The sequence below is a fragment of the Ipomoea triloba genome, chromosome 3 (assembly GCF_003576645.1).
Source record: "Ipomoea triloba cultivar NCNSP0323 chromosome 3, ASM357664v1".
In the NCBI taxonomy this organism is placed as follows: Eukaryota; Viridiplantae; Streptophyta; class Magnoliopsida; order Solanales; family Convolvulaceae; genus Ipomoea; species Ipomoea triloba.
Window position 1 is genome coordinate 13,620,536 of NC_044918.1, and position 17,410 is coordinate 13,637,945.

The following is a 17,410-nucleotide window of genomic DNA, read 5'->3' on the forward strand; positions in this document are numbered from 1 at the left end:
GGGGGGGGGGGGGGGGGGGGGGGGGGGGTCGGTCCTGGAGCAATTTATAAAGTTTGAGTTTCACTCTTAAACTAGTTTTTGTGGTTAAGTTAGAGTTCATGTCCTTTGGGTTGGCCAAGCTAAGGAGATTCCCCTACTGTTTTTGGTCCACTGTGTACTGCTCTAGTGGGTTCACATCAAGGACTCTTCTCCAACATCTTTAGAGCAAGTGAGCAACATGTATCGGTAGTCGCAAAATTGTTGGATTAATTATTAGTCTTTATTTTACTTCAGCTGAAATTATGTAAATGAAACAAACAAACTGCATGTGCATGTTTTATCTGTAGATTCATTGTTCAATATAAAGGTCATAAAAGAGCACAAGTCACAAACAAAAGATGAACATTTACTCAATTTTAAGACAAACACAAGCAGAGTTTCAGCCTTTCAGGCATTTTATAGGAGTACCCATTAAATAAAATTTAAGGCAAAAAAAAAAAAAAACAAAAAAAACATATGCACACTTATCACTCACCTGCTATGAAAAACAGCACTCCAAAACCAAGAGTTCATTGATAAAATAGCATAGATGTGCCACAGGCCAGTGTACTCATAATATGGTTTTCTATTCGGCCTGAATGGCAGCTTATAATTAATTAGAATGAAGAAGGATACCCAGCCATGGAATTGTATAGCAAGATTGAGAGCAGAGAGAGCCACAGAAACAGGTTCCTGAATATATAAACAGAATATAGTTAAGGTGTGCCAACATTACAAGACTCCAAAATTTTGACAGAATTATGTAGGAAAATAAGTGCTCTGCTTCTAGCATGAAAACCTGAATTCCATAAACACGTTGAAATGGCCATTTTCCGTGATACTTGACAGGCTTGAGCCCAAGTTTTTGTCTTTCTTCCTCCCTGGCCAGCATACAATGATATCGACAATCACTGAGACAATCCCACTGTTTCCACTTTAAATAAAGTGGTTCTTGCAAATACCACGGACCATCAATGGGATTCCCACCAGATGAAAAATTACAATGCTGAAAGCATTTAACCCCTACACAGCCACTCTTCTCACATTGCTGAACACAAACTCTGTCAAAGCAGCAATTTGGTGAATGCAATAGCACAAGTCAGAAGACATATCACAAGAAAATGCAGCTCAAAATAGCAATAAGGCTGCATTCAAGAACATCCATTAGCTTCTATTTTACTGAAGTTGATAAAACCATTGGCATGGGTTATATTTAGCAGAATGACATTCTCAATCTCAAGATCATAAAAAAGATTTAAAGAAAAGTTCGCCTGACTTATAATCCCCCTATTACTTAGTATAAAAGCGCACATTTTTTCAGAAGTTCAGTTTACCCCTACTTCGTGCATATTATTTTCAAGCAAATTTACTTATTAAAAAAAAAAGAAGCACTGTTAATTTTATTTCTGGCAGTAGATTCAAACTTCAATGCACTAATAACTACATTTCTAAATTATGGAACTTGAACTTGAACTTGCACAGCATACAAAGTTCAGTTACACTAATTAAGAGTTTCCTAACTGTGCAAGAAGTCTCTTAGATGCTTCTCTTTTTTCCCATTCAACGTTTTCCATGCTAAACTGTTCCAGATTGTGCATTGACATTAAGTTCCAAACAAAGCACTGATTTTTATTGGTCCTAATTTGTTTAAGGCTTCTGAATTGTGAAACACCATCAAGAGGTTCACAGTTGAGCTAAATTGTAGTACATTCATCACCAGATGAGAACAAAAATGCAGTAAACAGATTTAATTAAGTTAATCAGTTAAAAATTAAATATAATTTTTTAAAAAAATGGAGCGAGAAGGAGAGAAAAAGAAAATCAAAGCTGAACTAACTTGTAAATCGGATCGGCATCTCCATCGGTGGCGTTGAGAACTGCAAAAATCGAAGAAAAAAGAGCGAAGAGCAGAACCAAACGATGCGGTGCCATAGGTGCGACCACTGTACAGGAGGTAGATGGATAAGAAAGTCAAAAGGCAAAAATTTCGAGCGCTTTCTACAGTGTCAACGGAGAAAAAAAGCGAAATCTCGCTATGGCATCATTGACTGATCAGCTTCCATTGAAATATAGAGAGAGTGTGTGCGGATTGGTGAGTTCGGCGGATATGAAATCGGTAGAAGACGTGACCGCGACGAAGGGTTGGGTGGGTGTTTGTGATGAGTGGCAGCGGTGAGGTGAGCAGAAGACCAGAATCTCGTGAACAGTAGGTTCAATGGCTACTCACAAGCAGACACGTGGGGGATTCGATGCTTTTACGGAAACACCTCCTTTTATCTAGGTTTTTTTTCCACTATTATAATAATAATAATAATTTATATTATTATTATTATTATTAAGCGACATAATGGCTCTCTCAAATATGATGTTAGAGGTAGGTTGAATCTTACCGAGTAGCTCAATTGATTATAGGGATGAAGTTTAGGAGAAGAGACCAACCAACGGTAGTGTGAGAGTAACCTTTCAAAGTGAAAGGCTTCTTGTGCGTAGTGAGCAAATGTCTAGTTTTTGTGTTCATACACATACGGTAAATGACAATTCATCATATTTTCATACAAGAAACAATTTGTTATCTCAAAAGTATTACATTTTCTTTATAAGTAATAACATTTTATTCTTTATTTTGTATTATATTTACTAGTATAAATATTACATTTACAAATATAACATTTTCTCTATATATAAATATATTATTATTCTTACAATAAAAGAATTTCAAATTCAACTTATCATATGATATCATATCATATCATAGACATTTATATTCTTCATCCCTATTTCAATCCCATAATTTGATTCCAAAATGGCCAAAGGTGAATGCTAGGATCTTACATAAATAGTTCAAGAACGATCCTTATTATTATTTGGATACGACGAAAATATAAATTGTCAAAGTTAAATTGGATAGAGCGCAGACTATTACTCGTTTCCTCCTTCACTTACGCAACATTGAAATGAAAAGTGAAAAGAGCAGCAACTAAATACCCCCAAACATTTAACAACTTTTTCTTCTTCATCTTCATCTTCATCTTCTACACTCCACGCTTCGCTGTCTCGATTGCTTTTACTTGCATTCCACAAACACATGGCTGCCGCTGCCGCCGCCTCCTTCACTCTTCCTTTCCGCCCCTTTACGCCGCCAAAACACCGCCGACAGCCCCACTTGCTTGCGGCGCATCTAAATCATTACTCGCGCTTTCGCGTTTCATCGCTAGCCTCACCGCGTGTACTAGCTCGTTGCCAGAACCCGAAGCGGTTAGTCATATCCTCCGCTTATGCCGGCCCCGCTATTGACGCTTTTGTATCCGAAAACGAGCTTAAATTCGAAGATTCCGGCGATAATTTTGTTGCCCAGCCGATTGAAGTCATCAATTGGGGATTATTATGGAAGCTTCTGTCTGACCACAAGCTGCAGCTTGCCGCTTCTGTTCTCACCCTCGTTGGCTGCACTACCTGCACTCTCACTATGCCTCTACTCTCTGGTACTCTCATTCAATAAAAACACTCCACCTTTTCATCTTCGCGTTTCATATCTAGTATAATCTTATACGGTTAACACAATTATTCGTTTAAGGTAGCATTGTAAGCCGTATTTAAATATCTTTGCACTGTATTTTATGTATCAAGACATAAACTCTGCTTGCGTTTGTATTCGATTGCTTTCGAGTCCTCCTAACATTCTTCACTCATTCTATAAGCTTAGTTAGTCTGTTTCAATAGACTTGTAGATTTCTGACGTTGTAGTACTTACAACTCCATATCTTATTTATACGTTGTTTATTAATGGCTTATATGAGATATAAGGTAGTGCAGCTACTGATCCTAACTATTGGTTGGGAGTGTCAATGCAGGGCGATTTTTTGAAGTACTTATAGGGGCGAGACCTGAGCCTCTGTGGAAAGTTCTCGGTAGAGTGGCTGTTATGTACTCATTGGAGCCAATTTTCACTGTGATTTTTGTTGTAAACATGAATGCCATGTGGGAAAAGGTTATGTCCAGTTTAAGAGCGCAAATATTTCAAAGAGTATTGATTCAGAAGGTTACTTATTCTCTCATCATTTTTGCTTAACAATTCTTGATTATCTTCATGAACTTTAATGCGACAAAGCCCCTATTGATTTATTATTGGAGCATTTGCTATTATCCATTAATCATGATCTAGAGACTTCAAATCATGCTCCTGCCATCTAGCCTACTTCTAAATCTAAGATTTATACGTAGTCTTATTATTTTTAAACAAAAACTCGACTGCTCAATGAAAAAAAAAGGTTCTTTCTCTCTTCTATATTAACAGTCTAGAAAATTTATTGTGTAATAGTACAACTGAATGCCCTCTAATTAAGTTTTTTGATGCATTGCTTAAATTTTTTGGCAGGTTGAGTTCTTTGACCGCTACAAGGTATGTTTATTTTTTGTACTTGTTGTCTTGTTCTATAATGAGGTGACTAGGTTCAATTAATGGATCTGTTGTGTTACAGTGCTACTTTAATATTTTAGAATTTTGGCATGTACTTGCAATGTTTCAAAATTCAAATCTTTCTCTAGATAACAATGTTATCAACGTAGGCTTAAAAACAGATCAGACACTATCAATTTCCAAGCTAGGTTGCCTTTCTTTTTCCTTTGTAGGTAGTCTTAACATTAGTGGCATGTTCCTTGCAGGTTGGTGAACTAACAGCATTATTGACATCTGATTTGGGCTCATTGAAGAATATCGTGAGTGAAAATGTTTCCAGGGATCGTGGTTTTAGGGCATTGTCTGAGGCAAGCTACTATTCTAAACAAAAGTGAGCTTTTATATTTTGTTTTTATTCTTTCCTCTCCCCCCTGACTGAGATTCTGCTAAGTAAGCTTGGAGGCTTTGAGCCAGATCTCATCTTTCCCAAACTTTGATGTTTGAAACCATATTTCCCTGTTCGGTAGGAAATTAATAGCAAAGCATGGCATACAGAATCTGCTGACCATTTACATTTCCTTTCTATGATGACAATATAAATTGATTATTCATTATCCAACTGCGCCTTTCTCTTATATTGCAGATTATTGGAACACTGTGTTTATTGTTTGCCCTATCTCCCCAACTGGCACCAATTTTGGGCGTACTGATGCTTAGTGTGTCAGTTTTAGTTGGTAAACAATTTCTTGAAGAGATTAATAAGTATTAACAGCATTTGCACTCTATAATATATCACAGGTGCAGTGTTTGTGTGACTTGATGGACATGAGATATGGTTTCATTTTATAGTTGACAGATGATCAGTTTCTGTTATTTAGTTTTTCGACTGTTGTCTGGCTTTGTGTGTATACGTTTGTAATTATCATGTGAAAAGGTTAAAAATTGAGATTGTGACCTCACATTGAAAAGGCAAGGGAGAGGAAACATAAAACATTTTAGATTTTATAGGTTTTCTGCAATTCATTGTTGGTTTATCTATCTTTCCTTGCCACCAACTGTTATTTACATTTCAGCTCTATACAAGAGGTCAACCGTGAAAGTTTTCAAATCTCATGGTTTGGTCCAAGCTTCAATTGCTGATTGTGTAACTGAGACATTGTCTGCCATTCGCACTGTAAGTTCTTGACATTTAGTCCTATTTTGAAGCCTCCATATATTTTTAGCTAGTTCATTGTAGTTCGCTGGTCTTTTGAATCCACTGGTTTATACTAATTAAATGTAATTTTGCAGGTACGATCATTTGGTGGAGAAAAGCGTCAAATGTCAGTCTTTGCACGGCAGGTAGAGCTAAGTCAGCTAAACATTGCTGTTACGAGTCTAGATTCTTAGGAATTGATAGAAAGCCATTGTGGCATTCTCATGCACTTCTTAATTTATTGGCAGGTTCTTGAGTATGAGGACAGTGGCATAAAGCTTGGGATTTTCAAATCTGTAAATGAGTCTGTAACTAGGGTTGCAGTTTATGTCTCTTTGATGGCCTTATATTGTCTTGGGGGGAGCAAAGTAAAAGCTGTAAGCATGCTGAGCTTGTGAACCCTATACGATAAATTACTTTAATAGCTTTCTCTTATTTGCTCAACGGTGGTTTTTTAAAATCAAAGATTATTTAGCTTAGATGCACCAGTTAGAATGAATGATATGCTTGGAGAGAAGGCGGTAAACTGAAACTCAGTTGGATATAAGTTATTAAGATCTAGTGTGATACCTCTATTGCATAAGGTGGACTTATATCTTATTACGACTGAATAGACACATCGAAGTCATGTCACATTTCCCAACTAGATTGGGATTAACAAAATAGAAAAATAACAAAAAAATAATAATACAAGACCAGATTGAGGTTATTGGGTTAATGTTTAGTTGAATAGAGTTAAGGAGTGTTGAGCTCAATCCTCCAAAATATATTATTGCAGATAACATTTTGTCATGCAGACTGTAATAATTCTTGGATTTGATACCTTGTAGCCATGGATTTTATTTTATTTTATTGGTTTAAATTAATTCTTTGAGATGTTCACATTGAATTAGGGCGAACTATCCGTGGGAACTGTGGCTTCTTTTATTGGATACACGTTTACCTTGACTTTTGCAGTAAGTGTGTTTATGTTTCTCTTTCTGCTGTATCTTACATTCACTAGTTGGTATACATATATAATATGTATATTTATCTATGTTTTTATATATATATTAAACTTTCTAGGTTCAAGGGCTTGTCAATACCTTTGGAGATCTTCGTGTGGCTTTTGCCTCTGTGGATAGAATCAATTCTGTGTTGTCTGGAGCTGAAATTGATGAAGCCCTTGCTTATGCCTTACACAAGGACATGAAACAGAAGAATGCACATGATAAAAATTTTAGTCTATTTGTGGTTAATGGTTCTGATGGCATGCGGTCTACAAATTTGGGATACATGTCATCCTTGAAATCTGGTAGTAGTGTGCGAAGCCTTGCACAGTCTGGCGATATTTGTCTTGAAGGTGAGTACTTATGCTGGACCTTGCTCCCTTTTACTGGTTTCATAGTACAGAAAGCATATCAAACTCTAAATCCTATATATGTTTGTTGTGCAGATGTACATTTTTCTTATCCAGTGAGGCCTGATGTAGAAATCCTTAGTGGTCTGAATTTGACCCTAAAATGTGGGACAGTTACTGCCCTAGTGGGCCCCAGTGGCGCTGGGAAAAGTACTGTAGTACAGCTACTAGCACGGTTCTATGAGGTATTCTTGTTGTGTAATTGAAAACCTTTCCTTTTTGCTTTCAGTGAAGTTTAAATGTTTAATATAATGTATTCTTATTGTGCAGCCAACCAAGGGTCGCATTACTGTTGCAGGAGAAGATTTGCGAACATTTGATAAGAGTGAATGGGCACGTGCTGTGTCTCTAGTGAATCAAGTATATTCATTCTCCTATATTATTAATAATAATGTCACTTTTACCTTTAATATATGAACTTTGTACTTGCACTTTAATGCATAACCTTCTTCTATAATTCTATTTGCACTTAAATATGTGAACTCTTTTTTTTTTTTTTGAAAACATGTGAACTCTTAATATTACTTGCATTTCACTCCACAAATAACTAGAAAATAGCATGTGTCTGAATGCACATCTTATAGGTATATTTTTGTCATTTGAACAATTTTCAAAACCTAAAACTCCCTAGTTTATACATTAAATTACAAATGGCTTAAAAGTTTAATGTATTGAACAGAAAAACTCATGAGTAGAATTGTTTTTCTGATATACGAACATTCTCTTACAGGAACCTGTTCTTTTCTCGGTATCTGTTGGGGAGAATATTGCATATGGCCTCCCAGATAAGGATGTATCCAAGGATGATGTGATAAAGGCAGCAAAAGCTGCAAATGCTCATGAATTCATAGTTTCATTGCCACAGGTTTGTAACACCTGAAAATATGATCTTAACCTTTTTTCTTCTACTTGATGACTTTGATGTTCATGTTCTCTCCATAGGGTTACGATACATTGGTTGGTGAGCGTGGGGGATTGTTAAGTGGTGGACAGAGGCAGAGGATTGCCATTGCCAGAGCTTTGCTCAAGGATGCCCCAATCCTAATTCTTGATGAGGTATGTATGCTTCTAGCCAGACCGCCATACTCGATTATTATTCCATTCCAATGGATTTTGAGCATTGAATGGAGTTCATTGCAGGCCACTAGTGCATTGGATACTGTTAGTGAGCGTCTAGTCCAGGATGCGTTGAACCATTTAATGAAGGGAAGGACAACATTAGTGATTGCTCATAGATTGAGCACTGTTCAGAATGCAGATGAGATTGCTGTTTGTTCTGATGGAAAGATTGCAGAGCTGGGGACACATTTTGAGTTGTTGGAAAGCAAGGGTCAATATGCTTCTCTCGTCGCCTCTCAGAGACTTGCTTTCGAGTGATTTTTTTTTTTTTTTAATAATCGCATAATTTTTGTCTGTCATTTGTGCACGTGTCGCATATCATATCTGACAAGTTAACTTATATAACTGCACTTATAGATTAAATATAACATGCTGAAGAAAAAACAAAACAACATTCGACATCTGAGCTGCATCACAAACATAACATTGGCAACAAGAAAAAAAACATAACTTAAAAACCAACTGAACTTTATACACGTGGCAAAGCTGCAATAATGTGATGGCTCTCTATCCAACACAAACAGTTTGGTTTGGCTTACTAGTTACTACTGACATCTAAAACTGTAACATTGGAAAATCAATGAATGCCCCTTCCCGCCCCACATTATATTCAAACCCTAAATTGGCCTTGTACACCACTCGGGAGCTCATTGCTTTCAAGCGAAAATACTTAACAGTTTCAGCACAGACTACCCAACAAACACACACTATACTATACTATACTATACTTTCAACACACGAGTGAAGACCTAAGCGAAGTCGCAGTTGGGAGGCATGTGCATGATGCCCAACGAATAACTGATTCAGTCACCATAAGATCAAGTTGCTCAAGTTCACCTAGCCCTATTGTATGGTTCCTCCGGCTGTGGATGCCCGCCATTCTAGATACTACATTCGATCCACCACCCTTTTTAACCTCTAATGCTTTACGCTCTAACCCTCCAGCTGCCACTTGCTCGTAGCATACACAAGTATCTGCCATCATAAACAGCTCCCCTACACCAGTCTCTGCATCACATACACCCAAATTAAATATTGAGATACTCTACTTTTAGAGATAAGGTAAGGGGATATTTCATTCAAAGTAAGTAAGAAGCTCCATTACCTTTGCGAATTAAATCTTCCTTAGATGGATTTGGCAAGGAATCCAACTCACAGCGACCTTGGTCAATACTAGGACTTGGACTGAAGAATGCAAAACTTGGCATTGAGGAAACGGGAGTAGAAAATTCTTGGGTGTTTGATCCACCACTGCTTTGGAAAGAAAACCCACCTGACTCAAAGTAAGGAGTCAAAGGTCCTGCTAGGAAGGAAGAAAATGATGACCGGCACGTGAATGCAGGTGACGACTGGGCATCACATGCAATAGCTGACCCTGTGCCAAAGCTAATGTCTTGTTCCCTGCGCATAAATGAGGAACACAAAATGCCTTCGTTCGAACAGGCAGTAATACTTTTATCCTGTGCAGATGGCACTTGAAGAAGTCGCGATTTGTCCCTTACCCAAGTATGATCTACAAAAAGTTTTTTAACTATAGTTAAGGGGGAAAAAGACTAGGCAGAATACATACTGAAAGAGAGTGGGCAAATTTTAATGAAGTTTTAAGGTAAGTTCGTTACCAAGAATTTGCTGAGCTGTAAGCCTGTGACAAGGATCAGTACAGAGCATTCCCTTGATCAACTCTTTTGCTGAATAAGAAATAGAATCCCAGGGTTCAGAAGGAAATCGCAGATCAGCAGCCCTAACAGCATCAAATATTTGTGATTTTGTCTTCCCCCAGAATGGTGGTATCCCACTAAGGAGAATGTAAAGAATAACACCAGCACTCCAGATATCAGCCGCTTGATTATAACCTCCTGCCAACACCTCAGGAGCTATATAGAACGGACTACCAACAGTACCACGCAAACTCTCTCCTGCATTGGAGAAAAAGATATGCAAAGTCATTTTCTGAGCAGAAAATTAGTACGAATATTATAGGGACAGCAAAGCATGCCTGGTCTGATATACGTTGCGAGACCAAAATCAGCTAATTTTATGGGAGAAGAAGAGGCTTTTGTAGCTAAGAGAATGTTTTCCGGTTTTAAGTCTCTGTGAACAATGCCTTTGTCATGACAGTACATTACAACTTGCATCAGGTGCCTGAAAACAACCCTGGCCTCAGTCTCGGAAAATCTCCCATGCTTCTCTAACTGGTGAAAAAGCTCTCCCCCGGCACAAAGCTCCATTACTAGATGCACATAATCTTCCTCCTCGTAAACTGCCTTGAGATCCACAACATTAGGATGCCCATAAAGCCTAGTCATTATCTCAATTTCAAGCTTGATACTCCGCACATCTTCCTGAGAGACCAATCTATTTTTAGCAATCGACTTGCAGGCCAATACCTCTCCAGTGAATTTATCAGAGCAGACCCTGATTACGCCAAACTGTCCCCAGCCTAATTGCCCTCCAAGAACATAACGGTCTTTAAGGTGACCAGACTGAGTCGCATCCAAGATGGTTTCAGCCAAGTTAGCAACTTTATAGCAATTGCATGGGCAAAGTGATGATTCAGTATTACTGTTGCTCTTGGCAACAGCCATACGAAAATTTGAATTCCAAAGAAGCAGAAGATACCACTCAAGATCTAAGATTTATGCTTCTCCAAAATGGGAAACACAAATAACAAAGTCAGAAGACTCGGTTTTTTCTTACACCAAACCTCCCTAGGTCAACATAACAAAGGGAAGTCTCCAGTAGCAGGCAGGTTAAGTTTGAAAAGTATGGGTGGAAGAGGTAAACGGCGTGTCCAGACAATTGATTGAACAGAAAACCTAAAGAAGCTAAATTTGGCACACCCTAAGCTTCATCTCCTTCAGCCCCTCCAAAATCAGCCGGATCTGGCAAACCAAGCAGTGTTCATAAACTCAAATCAAGCTCAGATACAGGAAATTTCAATTTTTTATACAAGTGAAATTCAAAGAAAAAAAAAACACAAACAAACAACCAGCTGTTGGTCGAATTCTCTAACAGATCATAGAGTAATACTCAAAAAGTAGCCAAATATTAGAGCTGACTTTAAGTTCACAACACTTAGCAAAAGCAAAGCTTGAAGACTCAAATAAAGGGGAGACCCAATTCACAACCCTGATCACCAGTTTATGCTGCAAATAAGCTCAAACCCAATACAGGCAGACACCCAGAAGTGTTAACCAAAGCCAAAATTGAAGCACAAAAAGGCAACACCAGATCCAAGTTGGAGCAGAAGCACATAAAAAGAGAAAACTTTATTCCTGAGCACAGGTATAGACACAAAGTAATGAAAAAGAAATGGCATTAGAAATAGCTAACCTGGGGCTGGGGAGAGAAGAGAGCGAAACGGCAGAGAGAGTAGGAAGAGAAGAAAGTATGATTCTGATTCAGTCCCCCCAAGAGAAAGAGAGAGAGAGAGGGCCAAACCCACAACAGAGACTACTTGTGGGGCTTCCGCTTCTCGTGTCGCATAAACCCCTCCTGTTGTTGTGCTATCTACTATTCGCTGTCTTTTCAATTATTATTCTTCCCTGTACAACTGTACATTATACTCCGTACCTTTATAATATATATTTTTTTTAAGTATTTGTGAATCTATTGTTCCATATAATCTAATATATGTTTATACATACTTTCTCAACTTAATGAAGTACAAAGATTAAATCATTTTGATCTATATGATCCACCAACATGGCAACATGTTATGTTTTTACAAATATAAAAAATGATTAAGGAATTCAATTAATCTTTTTTTTAATTCTATATTTTTACATTGAAAATGCTTTTTTTTTTTTAAAAAAAAAATCATATTGATAAGGATATCTCTCTTTCTCTTTTAAAATTTCACTAACTATAGTATAATTTCAAAAGTTATAAAACCCAACTAATCAAGTTTTAAGTTTTACAAAATAAAAATGAGAATTGCATAAAAAGAAATACACTAATTAACCATATGCAATTTTTTTTTCCACGCACTTATTCCAATATGAATTCTGTTGTTTAGAATTTTCAGTATTTCTAAAGTTAAATATATAGCAATTCCAATATGAGTGTTTGTTTTATCAAGATTGGTTGTAGTGGATGTTAGAGAATTGATGAATAATATGTAGCATTGTGTATGAAATTGAAAATATCAAAAGATGTGTGTTCCATTTTAACGTTACTTGATTGTAGTGTCCCATCGTATACGAAGATGTCTTTCTTTTTAGGGTTGACAAAATATTATTGAGGTGAATAACGCATGAAGTGATTGCGGCCCAGCTAAGCTGCAATGGCTACTCATTATTATGTTGAAGCTAAGCTAATGGAAGTAACTGCATATATGCGTCTTCCAAGACTGGATGGGAAACTTTGTTACTAGTGACCATCACTACTACTGGGTTCAAAATTGAAGGTGGTAGTCATAACATACGTTTTTATTTGGATTCTCTAATCTTCCCCCATCCCATTTATACAAATGTGATGCTTTCACTGCCCAGATATTATATGGGCCATACCAAAATAAATGGCCCAAAACTGCATCGAGATGAAGATGTGCAACTCCCTACTTGCATGCCTTCAAATCTTCAATATGGCCCAACATTCACGTACGGCTTGTCTTCCCCAGCCCAGTTTAAAAGTGAAATAATTGCTATTTAATTGTTTTATTTATGTTCTATTATTAATTTATTTTCAAAAAAAATGTTCTATTATTAATTTTTATGTTGTTATAATTTCTTAAATATGGGATGTTGGAACGTCACAATATATTCCTTCACCAATTTGCATGCGCTGTCTCATCTTTTAAAAAAAATGTTTTCAGAGGAATATCCATGTTTCTGCTGTGATATATATATATATATATAAAGAGTTGGAGGAATATCCATGTTTCTGCTGTGATATATATATATATATATAAAGAGTTGGTTGAGTGATGAACTATAAAACTCTTCAATTTATTTTATTTTTTAGTGATGCATTCATCTTTCATAATCTATAGACTATAGAATATAGATAACAAACGGTTGACAAGACACTTGTATTTTAAAACATGAAATTGTATAAATTATTATTGTTATTATTATTATTATTGCTCTGATTATTTATGCCTGGAAGGTAGGCTGAGACTCTGAGGTAGCTAAGTAGCTAACATCAATTGACAGAACCAAGTTGGATTATACTATCACATTCAGAAAATGACACATAAATCATCTCTAAATAATTATAATGAAGGATGAAAATATATTGTGAGTAGTTTTATTTTAATTTAAAATAAATTAAAAGTTCAATCAAGCTCCAATAAATTTCTTGACCACAAATTTTATAATATATAATATTTGAAAGATAATTATGTTTTTGTAGCCACGTATGTATATATTGATTGATTTTTAGAAGATTAGAGAAATTAATTGTACTAAAGTAGTTTTGCTGTCACACCCGACATATGAATTGACCCAACATCCCACCTTGCCACGCATCTGTGTTGTTAGTTGTTACGTTGGTCAACTATTTCGTCACAACACATTATTAATTTCTTGATCGAATCCTTAATATAATCCACCACCGTTAGCTTCAATTCGTTGTTTGATGCATTCAAACACGTTACTTATTTTCTTAATATCTTGCCCCAATGATTCAATGCTGCCTTACTTGTAATTTGAGAGAAGAAATTAGTGTGTTAGACTTTAATTCCATTCTAGAGGTGTACGTGTGTTTGATTCATCGATTTATACATCAGAAATGCGAATCAAAATTATAGTTATTCCAATTTTCACATATGAACCAAACAGACTCTAATTATTGTTTTTAATATACATATTTTAAATTTTGTAATTATTATTAAATTAAAGCTATATTTTAAATTTTGTAATTATTATTAAATTAAAGCTACGTTTATCCAATATAAATACAAACTTTCATTCATTATATGTATTATACTAATAAGAGCCAAAGATAGTTAGGCTTAAAATGGGTAGAAAAAATGGCGGTCAAATTATTTAATCAAATGAATGGTTCAGATGAATTATTTAATCAAATAGATGGTTAAGATAATTCAGATTAATATTATTAATAGAGATTACCTAATTTAACCTTACTTTTATGATTATCCATTAAGTTTTCCGTTAAATATTCTCTTCTCCGTTAATATTCCGTTAACTTTTAACTTACCCATTAATTTATATAAGAAAGGTCTTAGGTTCGAACCTCATCTCAATCAAATTTGACATAATTAAGTTTCTCACTCTATTTTACTCTTATTAAATTAAATAAATTAGTAGCTACAACAAAAAATGATACATATGTATTTCTTTAATTTAGAATTATGTGTCTACAATACCTTTATTTGAAAAAATTATTCATTATCAAAAAATTAAATTAAATAAGAGAAATAATTTCATTAGTTATATTGTCTTTATTTTCTCTCATAAATTTATCAATATTCATTACATTGTTCATTATCTTATTTTTACAATATCTTGTAATTAAATATCAAAGTTATAGTACAAAATAATGTTATATATTTATTTACCAAGTATTTTATTAATACTATGAAAAAAAATTTTAAAATAATGAAAATAATTTGAAGCTAATTATATTAACTACTTGGGGATTGGTTGACAAAGAGAGTACTCAAATAATAACCCAACAAATTAAAGTGGAATCACTCTATTTTACTCTTATTGAATTAAATAAATTAGTATAGTTACACCAAAAAATGATACATATGTATTTCTTTAATACCATGAAAAAATAAAAAAGAATAGTTTGAAACCAATCATATTAATTACTTGGGGGATTTGTTGAGAATGAAAGTAATAAAATAACCCATTACCCAACAAATTGAAGCGAGAAACTACCTTTTAATATATTTGGAATACATAATATTTTAAATTTTCAAATTTTTATTAATTTATTTAATCTTTTTTCTTAAACTAGGGATTTCTTTATCCACAATAACTCATTCAACAATAATGGTTGAACCAAATGAACCCCAAGCAGAACACCTAAAGGAAAGTTCATAGCTCCTATATCATAATCTCATTGCATGACATTGTCATCTATGGTACCAACAATATCCGAATTGCAAATAACACACTACCAACAAAAAGGAAGAGAACAAATAGTAAAGATGAAGATAATGACAATGTTACTCAAAAGAGAATTAAGAACCACTTAGAAAAATTCAAATTAAAAGTAGTATTTATTTAGACTATCATTTTTAGACCAAATATTTAGACTATCGATTTTACAAGGTTGCAAATATTTATTTTAGTAATAATTATAATGAATTTTCTATATTATCTTGGATCATATACTTTGAGTTAGATATTTAAATAAAAAAATTCGACATTCAATTACCCATGTATAAACTTCTCCTATATAATCTTGCATTGATATACTTTCAAATATTTATTTAAATATAAACATTGGGCATTAACCCATTCGCGCAATGCGCGTATAAAACTAGTTATATTCATAAAGAAAGCCATCACAACCAACTTCAATTATTATCATATTATATAAGATCATTATTAAATTAAAATGCAGACCGCAAAATACTTTATTTCTTTTCGTGTTTAAAGTAATATATCCAAAGCATGAATTAGACAGCTCAGTATATATGATTTTAATTATATATTTACATTTACAAATTTTTTTAACGATAAGATTTAGAAATCAATCCAAAATCTTGTATCCGTCGAATATGAAGTTTATTAAAAATAATTTTCTATAAATATAAATGACTGTATTAATGCTAGTTATAAGAACAAATAAACAATTGTAGGGATCTGAACAAATATATTCATTGTACAAGTGAGTTGAGATGTTAGGACATTAAAATATTAAAATTATTTATACAAGACGTATTACAACCATATTACTTGACAACTAACTAACTCTAAGTCTCACGAACAATGTAATGTTTTGATAGACTAATAGTGGATGTAGTTTTTTCGAAATGGTGTCCAATGCTAACTCTGCCAATTAACCAGTCAATCAAATTTATGGACTAATTTATAAATAATGAAAAGATATAAAAACATTTTTAAGTCTAAAAGATATAATAATCCACAACTACCTAATCAACCAACCGTCCAGACTCAAAATTCCATAATTTATATATATATATATATATATATATATATATATATTAAAAAATCCATAAACTCTACAGTACATTTTAATTAATGTTATAAACTAACCCACCACGCACTCTTATCTTTGGCGGGCCATCTATCTTCTGATAAATATATATAGCGCTCAACTTTCCCTTAGCTTGGGTATCATCAATTCAAGAAAATCGTATCCATGAAAACCTTAGCGACCATGGTTGACGCTGCGTCGTGGTACTGCGGAATCGTGGTCCTGTGTCTACTACTTTTTAGCTCCGTGAAGGAGAATTATGGAGGGGACGGCGACGTTGTTCATCACGTACGAGGGAAGCTGCAGCTGTCCAACAACAGGGCGGCGTGCGACGAAATCTATGTGGTCGGAGAAGGGGAAACTCTGCATACCATCAGCGACAAGTGCGGCGACCCTTTCATCGTTGAGCAGAATCCACATATCCATGATCCTGATGATGTTTTTCCAGGACTCGTCATCAAGATTACTCCTACTATAGCTCCGACCACCTAGCTACCTACATATATATATATACATACCTGTATGTATTTGTAGCTTTTTCTCGTTTCTTTTTCTGCTTAATTTAATTTCTTCATTCGATCACTTCTTTCCATCTCCATCTGTATATATATGCCAACTATATACATGTATAATAAGGATTGAGTATATATAATTATAATTTATAGGCATATGCAATATATTTATATCTTTATAAATTACGATTTGAGTGATTATATTTTTTTTATTTCAGAAAACTATACATTTGATCATTTATTTATGCATGTGCATAATAAATTTGATCTTTTGCTTATTATTCATATCATCACTTTTTGTCTCAACCTCCCCAAATAAGTTATTTGCAACTGAATTAAAGTATTTTGGAGATATATAACACTAATTATGGGATCTAATTCAAAGTGTTAATGCACTCCTCACCACTCATGTTTTGCACACTGGATGGTGGAGGCCGGCATAAATCTAAATGCTCAAGCTCAAATTCACTTTGCCACAGCTAACAAAACAAATTATATGAATTTATTTTTAATTGAGTGTAAATAGATTCTTCATTTTATTTTATTATACAAGACAAAAGAGTGCAAGCTAAGGAAAACTAGTAAAGCTATCCTAAAATGAAAAAGTAATTAAGACTTATTCAAAATGAGAT

General features: G+C 34.6%; 4 protein-coding genes across 5 annotated transcripts in view; 2 read left to right on the top strand and 2 right to left on the bottom strand.

Moving 5' to 3' along the window:
- Window positions 1-2,229, bottom strand: part of LOC116013302 (post-GPI attachment to proteins factor 3-like) — a 4,548-nt gene extending 2,319 nt beyond the window's left edge. The window contains exons 1-3 of the mRNA XM_031252980.1: window positions 1,856-2,229; window positions 818-1,079; window positions 515-711 (exon numbers count right to left, since the gene is read on the bottom strand). Of these exons, the coding sequence (XP_031108840.1) occupies window positions 515-711; window positions 818-1,079; window positions 1,856-1,950 (554 nt within the window). The 5' untranslated portion in view covers window positions 1,951-2,229. The remainder of the gene's footprint in view (window positions 1-514; window positions 712-817; window positions 1,080-1,855) is intronic.
- A 723-nt stretch (window positions 2,230-2,952) lies between these two features.
- On the top strand, window positions 2,953-8,528 carry LOC116014148 (ABC transporter B family member 28). Of its 2 annotated transcripts, none has more exons than XM_031254151.1 (15): window positions 2,953-3,500; window positions 3,870-4,057; window positions 4,394-4,417; window positions 4,681-4,782; window positions 5,058-5,148; window positions 5,488-5,588; window positions 5,705-5,755; window positions 5,858-5,986; window positions 6,503-6,565; window positions 6,675-6,951; window positions 7,045-7,193; window positions 7,279-7,368; window positions 7,739-7,873; window positions 7,951-8,064; window positions 8,149-8,528. In XM_031254151.1, the coding sequence occupies exons 1-15, from the start codon at window positions 3,104-3,106 to the stop codon at window positions 8,383-8,385; spliced, it is 2,148 nt and encodes a 715-aa protein (XP_031110011.1). In that variant the 5' UTR covers window positions 2,953-3,103; the 3' UTR covers window positions 8,386-8,528. The 2 variants fall into 2 exon arrangements, with proteins under 2 accessions (XP_031110011.1, XP_031110012.1); XM_031254152.1 differs by having other exon boundaries at window positions 3,373-3,500; window positions 3,859-4,057.
- A 46-nt stretch (window positions 8,529-8,574) lies between these two features.
- LOC116014150 (calcium-dependent protein kinase 26) lies at window positions 8,575-11,617 on the bottom strand. The gene is made up of 5 exons (XM_031254153.1): window positions 11,461-11,617; window positions 10,124-11,009; window positions 9,747-10,043; window positions 9,233-9,640; window positions 8,575-9,135 (listed from the first exon to the last, which is right to left on the bottom strand). The coding sequence occupies exons 2-5, from the start codon at window positions 10,710-10,712 to the stop codon at window positions 8,858-8,860; spliced, it is 1,572 nt and encodes a 523-aa protein (XP_031110013.1). The 5' UTR covers window positions 10,713-11,009; window positions 11,461-11,617; the 3' UTR covers window positions 8,575-8,857.
- A 4,832-nt stretch (window positions 11,618-16,449) lies between these two features.
- On the top strand, window positions 16,450-16,758 carry LOC116012931. Its single transcript, XM_031252599.1, has one exon. The coding sequence runs from the start codon at window positions 16,450-16,452 to the stop codon at window positions 16,756-16,758; it is 309 nt and encodes a 102-aa protein (XP_031108459.1).
- Window positions 16,759-17,410: the final 652 nt, after the last annotated feature.